General features: G+C 49.1%; 1 protein-coding gene across 3 annotated transcripts in view; it reads right to left on the bottom strand.

Moving 5' to 3' along the window:
• Window positions 1-7,054: 7,054 nt before the first annotated feature.
• Window positions 7,055-14,941, bottom strand: part of LOC118227625 (paired box protein Pax-5-like) — a 32,410-nt gene continuing 24,523 nt past the window's right edge. For all 3 annotated transcript variants that reach the window (XM_035418292.1, XM_035418294.1, XM_035418293.1), the window contains exons 7-10: window positions 11,759-11,888; window positions 10,782-10,883; window positions 7,728-7,814; window positions 7,055-7,141 (exon numbers count right to left, since the gene is read on the bottom strand). In XM_035418292.1, coding sequence (XP_035274183.1) covers window positions 7,062-7,141; window positions 7,728-7,814; window positions 10,782-10,883; window positions 11,759-11,888 — 399 coding nt within the window. In that variant the 3' untranslated portion in view covers window positions 7,055-7,061. The remainder of the gene's footprint in view (window positions 7,142-7,727; window positions 7,815-10,781; window positions 10,884-11,758; window positions 11,889-14,941) is intronic.

Here is a 14,941-nt window from a genome sequence, read left to right as displayed (position 1 = left end):
GCTGAACTGGCATTGGTGTTTGTATGAAGTGAACTCGGGGCTTTGAGGAAGTGGTGTAGTTTTTTAGTGATGTTGCTTGATGCTGCTTTGTAACGCAATAGAAACCATAGAGTTCATCTGCACACTAGAGTAATGCCTTAATAGGATGAAGCACCCTGCTGCTGCAACTCTCCATTTTTGCTCTTTTTCAGTCGTATCCCATGGGCGTCAGAAAGTATATCCTGAGACTTTGACAGGTTGTGGGTTTCAGACTGTCCTAGTGCCCTGTCTCTCTGTCTGTTTTTTCTGGTTGTTTGAGAAAGTCCAGAAATCCCCGAAATGTCCACATGGTGGCACCATTTAGCTGTTTCTCACCATTTGCTACTGGAAGCTTTCTCTAATCCTGCAACGCTTTGAGCTTTCAGCTCTTAAGATGAGCTATTCCTTTTCTTCGTCTGCAACTTAAAAAAAAATACTAATAATTTGAGCAAACCCTCAGTAACTTCAGTTTGTTCACCAATCAGCTGGGCTTTTGCCTTGTGTATTCTGATGGAATATGAATTCAGTTTTTGCATTTGACAGGAAAGGGAAAAAAAAAGAGAGAGAGAGAGAGACAGGGAGGAATAGGGAAAGAGAGAAAAGAGAGGGAGAGAGAGAGACAGGGAGGAATAGGAAAAGAGAGGGAGAGAGAGAGACAGGGAGGAATAGGGAAAGAGAGAAAAGAGAGGGAGAGAGAGAAAGCATGAGTGAGAGTTTTTCCCCGCTGTGTGACAGTTCCAGTTGGCTCACGCGTGTTTTAATTGGGCTCGGGACGAGCTCCTGCAGACAGGGCCATTTATCATGGGGCATCGCGGAGAGACAACCCCACAGGGAGGGAACGAGAGACGTGGGGGCTGGGGGGGGGTGTCAATTTAGCCTCCCCCCCCTTCATCCTGTAAATGATGTCATGATGTCAGTTTTGTTAAACGCTGGGGAGAAGAGCTGGTTTCACACGTCAGAACATTAGTGTGGACATCAGTCCAACAAGCCGGCGCTGCTAGCTATACACACAGACTCCTGCCATTATCTGGCATGCAGAGAGAGGGTGGAGAGGGGGGGCCGATATAGAAGCACAAACAGCCTGATGCTATGTCTTATTCAGTCTTATTAAGTCTTATTAAGACACCCCAGCTGCTAAACCTGCAGTAAGGTATTTTGTGAGTATGGACTGGGTCCAGGCTGGTATACTGACTGGCTGCAGGCTGGTATATGGACTGGGTGCAGGCTGGTATACTGACTGGGTCCAGGCTGGTATACTGACTGGGTGCAGGCTGGTATATGGACTGGGTCCAGGCTGGTATATGGACTGGGTCCAGGCTGGTATATGGACTGGGTCCAGGCTGGTATACTGACTGGGTCCAGGCTGGTATACTGACTGGGTGCAGGCTGGTATATGGACTGGGTGCAGGCTGGTACACTGACTGGGTCCAGGCTGGTATATGGACTGGGTCCAGGCTGGTATACTGACTGGGTGCAGGCTGGTATATGGACTGGGTCCAGGCTGGTATATGGACTGGATGCAGGCTGGTATATGGACTGGGTCCAGGCTGGTATATGGACTGGGTGCAGGCTGGTATACGGACTGGGTCCAGGCTGGTATACTGACTGGGTGCAGGCTGGTATTCTCTGGGCACAGACCCAAGCTGTGGGTAGGGTGTGCCAGGGCTCAAGCTGGGCTGGCTCTGTTCAGCAGATGTGCAGCATGTTGTTGTGCGTGTGTCCCATTATGCCCCCCCCCACACCCCCGGCCCCCCATCCCCAATCCCCGTCCCCATCTCTGGGCCTGCCGCCAGGTCCGCTGCCGTCGCGTTTGGGGCTCATTCTTCCCGGGGACACCAGCCCCACTCTTCAGCTGGCATGGGGGGGGTAGAGGCACTCAGCTCACTGATTGGCTCTACCTCCCGGCTGGAGAATTGAGCTATTCAGCAAATTTAGGTGATTAGAACAAAGTACTGGGGAGGACTTTTACTTTGCGAACATGGAGTTTCCAGCTCTGTGTGCTGTAGGATCAGGTGTGCATAGTCAGCCAGGTGTGGAGGAGATCTCAGGTATTCAGGGTTCGCCTGCGTTAACAGGTTTTCAGCTGTAACAATCAGCACCAGGTACTAACTCCAGGAGCCTGTATTTCCATATTTACACTGAGAGGCAGAAATTAAACTGCACTATTCGTGTAAATGTTGTTGCTTATTTTAATTGTACGAAAATTATGGTTTATGAGGACTGTGGCTTGGAAGATGACAAATACACTGAATCTTTGAACTTAAAAAAAATTACCTTTATTTTTTTAAGAACCAATAAAATTATAGCAAATATTTACAAATAATAATTACTTTTTGTTTCACAGTACAGGTACATAAATCAATAATTCACAAACGACACTCAGTCAGGTGACCGGACGCACACACACTGATTAGCCTACAATCCCAAATCATTGCAGGAGATACCTGTGCTGCAGGGACACCCAGAAAACTGCAATTCACCATTTCACTTAGAAAAACCGGAATGAACATAGGAACCAATAAAAATAGCAAGAACAATAATAATTATAATAATAATAACAATACCAATATAAAAATAATGATATTAAAGTCACTATTTCCAGCGTGGACAATTTCAAAAAGTAAATTATAAAGGAGGAAAAGGAAGCCGTATGATATCTTTGGCAAATTGGCACTGCTGTTATTCCAACACACAACACTGAGAAAGAACACCAACATCTGTCTTTAACTACTAGAAAATTGAATAAAAAACATACACATTTCTTAAAGAACCACTTAGTTTGTGAAGTATGTAACTGTCTCCATCCTTCTGAAGGCATTTTTAAACATCTTTTTATGTGATTTGTTTTGTACCCTTTTGATTTTTATTTATTTGTTTTTTATTTGTTTTTATTTTTTTACAACGGAAGCTTTTTTAAACTGGCATCTCAAACTTTGGTGGATGCTATAGATAAATATAGATATGTGTTATTATTAATGCATGTCTTGATTTGTGTGTTTTTTTAAATATATTTAGTGAATGAATTTACTTATCCTCTCATTCATCACAGCATTTAATTTTATTTTTTACCAAAACAGTAAAAATACTTTCAAACCCTCGGGTAACAAGCAGAGGCCATGGATAAGCAGTCCCAGGACACACTGCAAGGCCACTGTTAGGTGAGTGACCAAGGTTTCTGTGGAGCATTGGTCACATGAATTCCCTGCCCCCCTCTTAATGAATGGAATGCAGTGGTGATGAATGCTGCAGCATTGCTGGTGGAATCACTGAACCATAGAGGTGTGTTTCAACCCCGCTACACAGCTTAGCCAAATGCAGTTTGTCTACAAGAGCAGATCACTGCAGGTTTGAATCAATGTGGACACTGTATGCAGGAGTTATTATGCACGATTCCCTTCATCATTAAACGGCTTGTAACTGTCTTCTGTTCGGTTTTAAAAACAGGTGTGTGCGTGCTCGCGTGCACGTGCTTATGAATGGACACGCCTGTGTGTGATATGTGACAGAAAGAGGGAAAGAGTAATTATGATGATTATGGAAGACAAAGAAACTTAACTTCAATATCCAGTTACCCAGGAAATGTGCTGTTTATGAATGGTTTTAAGATGACAGTGACTGTCATAAAGACCTCATTTGATGACAGCATGAACCTGTCTGCACATGCTTTTCAGCTGTAAACTTTAACAGGAATAGGCAGCATGGAATTATTAATGATTTTCGAACATGAACACCGTTTTTGTATAACACTGATTCAGAGATCAAACACGTTAATACAAAAACGTATTGTGGCATGTAATGCTGTATGATTGGTTGTCATATAATACTGTATGTTTGGTTGTCATATAATACTGTATGATTGGCAGATCTCACTTGCTCCATGACCCCTCTTTCTGGCTAGTAACAATTCAAAATATATATGACAGATGATGTGAGAGGGCAGTCCTCTGATAAACCGCAAAATAAAACCTGCATCGTGATATAATTGCCAAAAATAGTCATTTCAAGAGTTCGCTTGCTGTATTAACAGGGCATCTTCTAGTCGGACTATTGATTGGTCGTTAATTTGTATTCAGGGATTGATTGGTTTGCCTGCCCGATCCATTCTGTTGAACTATAAGATTATTTAGCCTCGCGAACTCCTTGGCAATGGTAAAGATTGCTTCTCTTGTTTGGTCTGTTCCGTGTTCAGAGATCAATGTGTTGGCCTGGCCAACCTCTGGGCAGTGTAAGAGTTTCACATCTCTTGTTTGGTCTACTCTGTTTTGGTGAAAGACTGGGTAAGGCTGGCCAGCTCCCCGTGAGTCGCGCAGCTTACCGCTTGTGATTGTTAGAAGTTGCGCAGTGCCGTAACATCCTCCCCTCACCGACACTGACACTGCAGGACGAAAAGGGTCTACAGTTGTTTTTATCGACTCGTGGTCAGAACGAAAGAGTATAAAAGGTATAAAAGGCACGGTCCTTGTGTTCAGCTGGTGTAGCTCAGGTTCATAATGCCTCCGAGAAACGGTTTAAGGACTAATTCACCCGCTGCAGCGCAGCGGAGTTTTTATGTGTTTTTTTCCCTTTGTTAAGTTCTTTTAGAGTTGCATCTGTGCAACTGTAAGTTATAAACATAGCAATCAGTGATACAACATTAAAATACAGACAGCAAAGAAGACGGAACATCCTTCGATTATTCTCCGTTGCAGTTCTAGAAGTTTGGACGCAGTGTCGAGACTGAGCGACTGTCCTGTCGTAAGAACTGCAAGTTTATAATAATAAAATGTGTCAGGCCAGCAGAACTTTCACAAGTAATATGCGAAAAAGGACAACTGTCTTCTTTTTTTTCGAAACCATCGTTTCGGCAATTACGAGACCTCGCACTGGTGATCAGAATGCCCCGTTAAGTACTGTAAGCCTGTAACAACAAAGATGCGTGGCGATCAATTAAGGTAAGGCTGTTTCGTGTTGTCTAGACAACGGTCCAAGTATTGTCACAGCGCACTGCACGGGTTTTCCCGCGTATGAGAACCTATCTACTCAAATCACAAAATTCTCTGAATGCACGAATGTCTCGCTGTTTCTCCGTACATGGAAATAGTTTGGAGACGACAAGAAGTAATTATTTCAGCCACGTCCTAGGCAGCTGTGTTCTGTTGAGAGTGGTTCTAACACTAGCACTTCTAAGTGCTCTACTTTCTACTGAGCCGAAATAATAGTCAAGGCCTGTCATTGGGAAAATCAGGACTTAGAATGAAACTATAAACTGTAAACATGCTTCGCTTTCCACTGTACACATGCTATTATAGTCATTTACTTATTGTTCGTATTACCATTGTTAATCTATTTGTAGTAAACATTTAAATATATTAATCTCATAAATAATTTTGTCTCAATTTCCCAAACACAAAGTTGAATATTAGCTTCTTTACAGCAGTCCACTGTGTGATACGCAGGGAAATGTTCGGTGTTAAATTAGCTCTAATAGAGTACTTTTATGGAATACATATTGTCCCCTCTGGACTCGTATTAACACTATTAGAGTTAATTTAACACCGGGGCTTTCTCAGCATCTATATACTGTAGAGAGACACTCTGTTTTTAGCCACATTCCAGTGGTCTGTGCTTTGCAATGGGTGGCTGTGAACCACATCACAATACGTTTGCCTCATTTACAGTGGTGGAATTACATTAACATCTATACATACTTTTTATACATATATGTATACGTGACTGTACATATAATCTCCATATACCTCCTCAGCCTAGTTCGGGTTAAAGTTACGAATGGGCTGTGGTAAATCTTTGTATTTTTACAGTTATTTCACTACAAATCCCAGAAAGCATCAGACCCGGGACTGAGAGCCTCCCTGGAGCCTCCACATCCCCTTCGGTGTGGACATTGTGCTTTTGTCTCGCTCGCCTGTGGCAGTTACAAAGTTAACCACCGTCGCTGAGCTGTTTTAAAACTATAGGTTTCAGACGTACCTTGTGTCACGTGCAACCTTTCTCTTGCTTTCATTTCCTTAAACGAGTGGATCTGGAATACTGCCAGCATTCCAACCTGAGTTAAAAATGGTTTTGAAGTGTCCGATATGAAACCGAATGGGGAAATCCCAGTATTTCCCCGCTTAAAGCAATTTGGCAATTTGTTCTGAATGGCTTTTCACTGTGCTGTTATTTCAATGTACGATAGTCTGATTTGCCATTTAACCGTTTGGCCACTGGCTAGCCGGTTGTCGAGGAAACGGAATGGGCAGGGCCGCATGGGAAGGGACACGCCCATCCTGTTGGATAAAATGTAAATATATACTTAGATGTAAAAACCAAGATACGAGGAGTATATTTTTAAGAGATGACGTAATTCGGCTATATATCTGTTATTGTCACTTTCAAAAATCATCAATTCATGCTTTTACCTTGAACTTAGTCTTCATATTATGCACTTGAACAATGTTTTCCGCAGTATTCAAATGTAATTACACAGATAAAAGTGGTAAAAAGTGATATACGCCGATTATTTTGACATATATTAAAATATATTCCTCATAATACGAGAGTTAGAAAGTAGAAACACACAGCTTGCATTGTCTTTCAGTACTATCAGAACAAGATTGTCTACTCCCAGCTTCTCTTTCTATTCCTGAAAATAACTCCAGTGCTGCTGAATATTAAAGTAAAAAAAACCTCCGTATTTCATGTTGAAAAAAGTCTCTTACTCCTCAGGCAAATAAATACACAAGATATCTGCAAACTTGATTAGAAACCTCCTTGCACCAAGCACCACATACGCGGGCAGGCAGAGCGCCCCCCAGTGGAGAATGATGGTACCCTGTATATAGCATCATTCTAACAATGACATTTCACCTATGATTGAACTTCTTGCAGCCATTGCTTTTTTTAAAATAAACTTCTCTCTCTCCCCCCCCCCCTTCCTCTCTCTTCCCCATCTCTCTCTCTCCCCCTCCCTCTCTCCCCTTCTCTCTCTCTCCCCCCTCCTCCCCCCCCCCTCACCCTCATCCTCTCCCTCAATCCCCCCCCCCCCCCCCCCCTCCGGGCGTGTGTCAGTGGCGATCGTAGGCGGTGGTGGTGGCGCTGGCTGAGCCTGCCCCCCGCGTAGCCGTGCTGTAGTAGTATGGAGATCCTGCAGGGAAGGAGAGAGATGGAACAGCACAGTCAGGGAGAGAGAGGACAACCCCCTCTATCCCACCCTGCCCCACAGAGCCCCCGTCTACCACAAACTGCCCCCTTCTACCCCACACTGCGCACTTCTACCCCACCCTGCCCCACAGAGCCCCCGTCTACCCCAAACTGCCCCCTTCTACCCCACACTGCGCACTTCTACCCCACCCTGCCCCACAGAGCCCCCCTCTACCCCACACTGCGCACTTCTACCCCACCCTGCCCCACAGAGCCCCCGTCTACCCCAAACTGCCCCCTTCTACCCCACACTGCGCACTTCTACCCCACCCTGCCCCACAGAGCCCCCCTCTACCCCACACTGCCCCCTTCTACCCCACACTGCTCCCCTCTACCCCACCCTGCCCCATAGAGCCCCCCTCTACCCCACCCTTCTCCACAGAGCCCCCCTCTACCCCACACTACCCCCCTCTACCCCATAGAACCCCCTTCTAACCCCGCCCTGCCCCCCTGTAATCCCCCCCCCCCCCCCCCCCCCCGCCCCACCCCACCCCTCTCTCGGGAGCAGAGTGCAGTTTCCCGCTGCTCACCCAGCAGGCCGGGGCTGGGGAACCTCCAGGACTCATTGTAGGAGGAGTACTGAGGGTGGGAGTATGGGCTGCTGGAGAAGTCCCCCCCTGCAGCGGAGCAAACACACACACACACACACACACACAGCGCGTTAACACACACACACACACACAGCGCGTTAACAGAGCGAGCTGTACGACATGTCTCCTGTTCGCTCAGAGGAAGTCACTCCCTCTGTCTCCTCCTCCCCTCTCCCTCTCTCCCTTAGTCTCCTCCTCCTCTCCTTCCTTCCCCTCTCCCTTTCTTCCTCTCTCCCCAGCTCCTCCTCCCTCTCTCCCTCAGTCTCCTCCTCCTCTCCTTCCTTTCCCTCTCCCTCTCTCTCTCTCCCACTCCTCCTTCTCTCCTCCTTCCCCTCTCTCTGTCTCATCCTCCTCCTTCCCCTCTCCCTCGGACGTCCCGTTGCTTCACCTCCCCAAACGTCGCTCCTTCGCCTGTGTTTCTCTGCTGTTGTAAGTGCTTCTCCCTTCTGCTGTCGCTGACAGAGATCATCTCTCTCTTTCTCCCTCTCTTTCTCCCTCTCCCCCAATCCTCCTCTCTCTCTCTGGGGACTTCTGTTCCCTGGCTGACAGTCGCAATCACAAGTCCCATCCCTCTCTCCCTCTCTCCCTTCCTCCCTCCCCCCCCCCACTCTGTTCTGCCTCAGTGGCTCTGAACAGCCTCTGTTTGTCGAGCCCCCCCCCCCCCCCCCCCAATGAGAGGGAGGTGCGTGGAGGAGATGCACCTGATAATCATGCCGCTGGCTGGGAGGGATGCTGGAGAAAGGAAGTTGAAAGAGGGATGAAAAGAGGAGGAGGAGTGAAATGGGGAGATGGGCGTTTGTGCACTTTAACGGGCTTCCGTTACAGAGGCGCACCAGCAGGGGGCGCTGTCCCGCAGACGTTTGTGGCTGCTGAGTTGTGTACCGGTTGAAGGATACCCACTCCACTGCTTTCAGTCACCAGTAGTGATTGTGACATCAGCATTAGAATGTTCAGTTAGGAACATTCTAATCCCATATTTGTGACCTCACACCTTAAAGGGTTAAGGATATGTGCATTCCATAAAGTAACACCGCCATTCAGACAAATTCTCTAAAATTTGTGAAAATTCATAGAATTGAGAAAAATAATCATGATAGTAGTGAATATCTCATATACCCTTCTTGATGTTAAATGAGTCTGTGTTTGGCCAGCACTCTATTGTGATTTCTATTGTGTTTGTTCTATTCTACCCAACTATTCTATTCCATTCTATTTTATCACATTAACATATTTGCGGAAAGAGCATTGACTGAGCAGCCTTGATAATCAAATATGATTTTACATTCTCCAGATAACAGAAAATGAATATGAATTTCCAATATGCGTGTGTGTGCGTGTGTGTATTGGGGGGGGGGGGGGTGCTTGCAAGTTTGTGAGCATGTGTGGATGCCTATGTGTGATGTATAGGTATAAATGTCCTGTGTGCATGTGTCTGTGTGTGTGTGTATGTCTGAGATACAGTATATGTGGTGCGTATGTGTGCGTGTGTGTGCATGTGTGTGCATGACGTGTGCATCTGTATGTAATGTGTGCGTGTGTACATAGTGTGTGCGTCTGCATCTGTACGTAGTGTGTGCATCTGTACATAGTGTGTGCGTGTGCATGTGTACATAGTGTGTGCGTCTGCATCTGTACGTAGTGTGTGCATGTGGCATGTGCATGTGGAGGATTGAAACACAAACCCTAAAAAAGCAGGGAAAGGGTGAAGATGGAAAGGGTGAGTATGAATGAATTAGTCAGGGGTCAGTGGTGATTTTCATTAAAAACAAATTAACTGATGTCAAGGAGGGACAGCTGCTGCTGCTGCGATTGGACTCTAATGACTGTATTCACAGCCCCCCCCCCCCCCCCCCCCCCCCCCCCCCAAAGCCCCAAAACCCCCCTGCACCACATTTCCTGCCCCCCTGGGACTGCTGTCATCCTGGCAGACAGGGAGAAAGAGGAAGTGCCTAAGACAGCCCCCCCCCGCTATCCCTGGGGTGTCCACATAAATAAGGCAGAGGTAAAGAGGTTCATTATCACAATGGTTCACACAAAGGAACGCTGGCGGTTATCTGCACCACTCAAAAATTCAAACATTCGAATGCCTTTCGCGCGGTACATATCGCGTGATTTACGCGGTGGTTCGGCGTTAAAACTGTGCCCAGTAAAAGCCTGGACAAATGAGGCGCTCTGTTTTTTAAAAAGCGGCAGCGGAGGTCCGTACACTTCATCTGTACGTATAATAGGATTCCCTACTGGCCCGCCGGTATTACGCGCGTGGTAGCTTTTCAGTTCAGGTGAATCAGATCGGAACAAACGGACCAGTTAAAGTCGCGCGGCGCGCGCTCTTTTCTTCGAGCGAGCGAGCCGTGATTGACAGAAACAGCGAGGGAGAGACAGCGGGAGCGACCTCATCTCGCACTCTCCTCGCCGGCACCTCCAAATCTGTTTCTCTGCCGTGACCTTTTAAACCGCTCACGGAAAAAAAAAAAAAAAAGAAAGGAAGAAAGAAAAAAACGAGCACTGATCCAGCTGAAGGGACAGGACAGCTCCGGTCCGCTGTCGGTGTGAAAGACACACCAGAAACGCGGGGAACTCCCGCGGGATCCCAGGCTTCCCAGAAGCTTTCTTTCTAAAGCGTGAAGTACAGTGGCAGGCAGAAGCGTTTAAGCAGCCCTGTGTGACATGCCTCCTCATCCTTAAGCTCTTCCCTCAAGCCCGACTGGGTGCCGACAGAGCAGGGATTCCAGAACCTTCTGAGCCCACTTAACGAGGCCACACGTTTACCTAGCCACGCCCCTGACATATGCTTGATCTTGTCTTACATTTAAAAAAAATTTAAAATAAGTTCACACAAACATCGTGATGAGCGAGGGGAGTCATTAATTTAAACGCTGTGAAGACCATTGGATGTTTTTATCCTGTCTGTCATCTCCCAGCCCACGTCAGCCCCTCCCCTCCACCCACCTGCAGGTTCTGAGAAGCGAGAGCAGGTGTTCTGTGGTGACTCACCGGGTACCATGCTGCTCAAGGTGGGGGTGGAGTAACTGCCCTGGCCAGTAGGGGGCACGTGAGGGGGGTACCCTGGCAGAGTGGTTCCGGCCAGATCTCGACCTATAGAGACAAAAAGTGCACACCTGTCAACATGCAGCACCATTAAACGTGCACATACACATTCTCACACACACACGCACACCTACACACACACACACACACACGCACACACACACACCTGTCAACATGCAGCACCATTAAACATGCACATACACATTCTCACACACACACGCACACCTACACACACACGCACACACACACACCTGTCAACATGCAGCACCATTAAACATGCACATACACATTCTCACACACACACGCACACCTACACACACCTGTCAACATGCAGCACCATTAAACGTGCACATACACATTCTCACACACACACGCACACCTACACACACACACACGCACACACACACACCTGTCAACATGCAGCACCATTAAACATGCACATACACATTCTCACACACACACGCACACCTACACACACACACCTACACACACCTGTCAACATGCAGCACCATTAAACATGCACATACACATTCTCACACACACACGCACACCTACACACACACGCACACACACACACCTGCCAACATGCAGCACCATTAAACTGCACATACACATTCTCACACACACACGCACACCTACACACACACACACACGCGCACACACACACACCTGTCAACATGCAGCACCATTAAACGTGCACATACACACACACACGCACACACACACACACACGCACACCTACATGCACACATTCAGACACAGGGACTGCCCTCCGCTGGTTGAGGCAGGCAGAGACAATCTCTGCCACTAGAGGGCAGTGCTGAGCCATTACAGGAGAGGGAAGCAGCCTCAACATGCACAGCCCACCAGTGTCCTCAGAGTTGTATTCCGGAATAAACCGTGAGTGGGCGTGTCTCCCCTACCTGACACCAGCTGGTAGGGCTGTGGCCCAGGAACAGCGGCCCCCAGCTCGGCCCCCCCAGGGGTGACCAGACTGCCCTTCATCTCCTCCAGCCCCCCCGCCAGAGAGACCATGGCTGAGTAGTCCGTCGCCTGAGAGACAGGAGGGGGGGGGTGGAGGGGTACGTCAGGTGGAAAGAGACCCAACACAACCTCATCGCTGCAGCTCTGTGGTGAGTACGGAGCCGGGCGAAGGGCTGGTCAGAGGGCAAACAAGAGAACTCCCCCAACCCCCCCCCCCCCCCACACACACACACAGCTGTGCCAGTTTTCTCAGAGCGGGATCTCAGGTGTGTGCTGCATTGTCATCACGCAGGGTGATGGGATTAGCCATCGATCAGGATTCAGTGTGAAGCCTATTTTGGATGATAGCTCTGTAAGAGGTTGCTAATATTGTTTACCAGTGCACAATTCCTTATTCCACAATTCCCCCCGACATTCGGTAAATTATAATGAAACACTAAAATTGAGTTGTTATTTCAAAAAATAAAATAATAAAAACATACATTAAAAATGAAGAACAATTTTTTCATGATTTAGTTTAAGGTTTGTGATGCCTTTTCTGAAGGTTGTGATTGATTTTTGTTTGAACAGGTACCAGAGAGAGAGACAGAGAAGCACTCTCATAGAAAACCCGATCACATACAGTAATGTCTGTTAGACCTGCCAATCTCTCCAGGCCTGTCCTTAGGGAACCTTTATTTCTCAGGTTGCAAGTCCATTTGACTCACAGTCCATCTGATTTAATGATCTATGGACTCTAATGGAAAAAGAAGGCATGACAAGGAGCACACTGTGTGTGTGTGTGTGTGTGTGTGTGTGTGTGTGTGTGTGTGTGTGTGTGTGTAGGAGAAGCTGAGAGAGAGAGAAAGAGTGAGAGACTGTGCACACATTACTGCTTCCCTGGGCAGTCGTGGGAGATAAACATTGCTGTCGTCTCTTTAAAACAATCTGTGAGGACGTGACGATCCAGCCTGACCTCTTAAACATCCCCCTGCTCATCAACCCAGAGCTGCCAGCCAACTGTGACCAGAGCAGTCTCCCTCCTCGTCATCGATTCTCCCTCTCCCTCCCTCCCTCCTTTCCTCTCCCTCTCTCTCTCACTCCCTCCACCTTTCTCTCACTCCCTTCCATCCCTCCCCCTTCCCTCTCTCTCTCCTTCCCTCTCCCTTCCTCCTTCTCTCCCTCCCTCTCTCTCCCTCTCTCTGTCCCTCCATCCCTCCTTCCCTCTCTCTCTCTCTCTCAGGAAGTGCAGAATTCCCCCTCTCCCTCTCTCTGTCCTCTCTCCGTGCGTGCTCTACTGTGCCCATGTAAATGTGAGGGGGGATGGGGGGGGCTCTGGGTAATTGAACATTATGAAGTTCCGCCAGCCCCCCTGACAGACCGCTAAGGAAGATGGATTATCCTCATTTTCCCCATAAATGTTGTCAATTTTGGAATTCATAAGCCATCAAGCTTGATCAGAACATGAAGAGCGAGCTGTGACGGGGAGGGGGGGAGGGGGGGGAAGACAGAAGGAAAGAGAGAGAAGGTGAGGGATGGATCAGTGAAAGAAAGAGAGGAAACGTGCAGAGGTGGGGAGTGAGGGCAAGTGTGTGTGTGTGTGTGTGTGTTCCTAAAGAGACACATCTGGTTTCACCGCTGGCCGCAGATGGTGCCGCAGCAGAGTAAAGATATCTGCCGCTCACCTTGTGTACACTTCAGCCAGCACGCCTCCCCCTGTTCCTCCCTCTGCTCCTCTGCACCTCCCTCTGCTCCCTGTGCTCCATCTGCTCCTCCCCCTGCTCCTGTGCTCCTTCTGCTCCTCTGCGCCTCCCCCTGTTCCTCCCCCTGCTCCTCTGCACCTCCCTCTGCTCCCTGTGCTCCATCTGCTCCTCCCCCTGCTCCTGTGCTCCTTCTGCTCCTCTGCGCCTCCCCCTGTTCCTCCCCCTGCTCCTCTGCACCTCCCTCTGCTCCCTGTGCTCCATCTGCTCCTCCCCCTGCTCCTGTGCTCCTTCTGCTCCTCTGCACCTCCCCCTGCTCCTCTGCTCTCTGCATGCAGAGCTTTTCCCTCCCAATTCAATTTCCCATGTTTAGGGCGGAGTTGCCGACAGGGACCGGCCCTAATAGCGCCCTGGCTGCTCTAATAGCGCCCTGGCTGCTCTAATAGCGCCCTGGCCCCTCTAATAGCGCCCTGGCTGCTCTAATAGCGCCCTGGCTGCTCTAATAGCGCCCTGGCCCCTCTAATAGCGCCCTGGCCCCTCTAATAGCGCCCTGGCCCCTCTAATAGTGCCCTGGCTGCTCTAATAGCGCCCTGGCTGCTCTAATAGCGCCCTGGCCCCTCTAATAGCGCCCTGGCCCCTCTAATAGCGCCCTGGCTGCTCTAATAGCGCCCTGGCTGCTCTAATAGCGCCCTGGCTGCTCTAATAGCGCCCTGGCCCCTCTAATAGCGCCCTGGCTGCTCTAATAGCGCCCTGGCCCCTCTAATAGCGCCCTGGCCCCTCTAATAGCGCCCTGGCCCCTCTAATAGCGCCCTGGCTGCTCTAATAGCGCCCTGGCCCCTCTAATAGCGCCCTGGCTGCTCTAATAGCGCCCTGGCCCCTCTAATAGCGCCCTGGCCCCTCTAATAGCGCCCTGGCCCCTCTAATAGCGCCCTGGCTGCTCTAATAGCGCCCTGGCTGCTCTAATAGCGCCCTGGCCCCTCTAATAGCGCCCTGGCCCCTCTAATAGCGCCCTGGCCCCTCTAATAGCGCCCTGGCCCCTCTAATAGCGCCCTGGCTGCTCTAATAGCGCCCTGGCCCCTCTAATAGCGCCCTGGCTGCTCTAATAGCGCCCTGGCTGCTCTAATAGCGCCCTGGCCCCTCTAATAGCGCCCTGGCTGCTCTAATAGCGCCCTGGCCCCTCTAATAGCGCCCTGGCCCCTCTAATAGCGCCCTGGCCCCTCTAATAGCACCCTGGCTGCTCTAATAGCGCCCTGGCTGCTCTAATAGCGCCCTGGCCCCTCTAATAGCGCCCTGGCTGCTCTAATAGCGCCCTGGCTGCTGTAATAGCGCCCTGGCCCCTCTAATAGCGCCCTGGCCCCTCTAATAGCACCCTGGCTGCTCTAATAGCGCCCTGGCTGCTCTAATAGCGCCCTGGCCCCTCTAATAGCGCCCTGGCTGCTCTAA

The sequence above is a fragment of the Anguilla anguilla genome, chromosome 5 (genome assembly GCF_013347855.1).
Source record: "Anguilla anguilla isolate fAngAng1 chromosome 5, fAngAng1.pri, whole genome shotgun sequence".
NCBI classification, from domain to species: Eukaryota; Metazoa; Chordata; class Actinopteri; order Anguilliformes; family Anguillidae; genus Anguilla; species Anguilla anguilla.
Note: the sequence above shows the minus strand (reverse complement) of the source record. Positions and strands in the feature narration are given on the sequence as shown.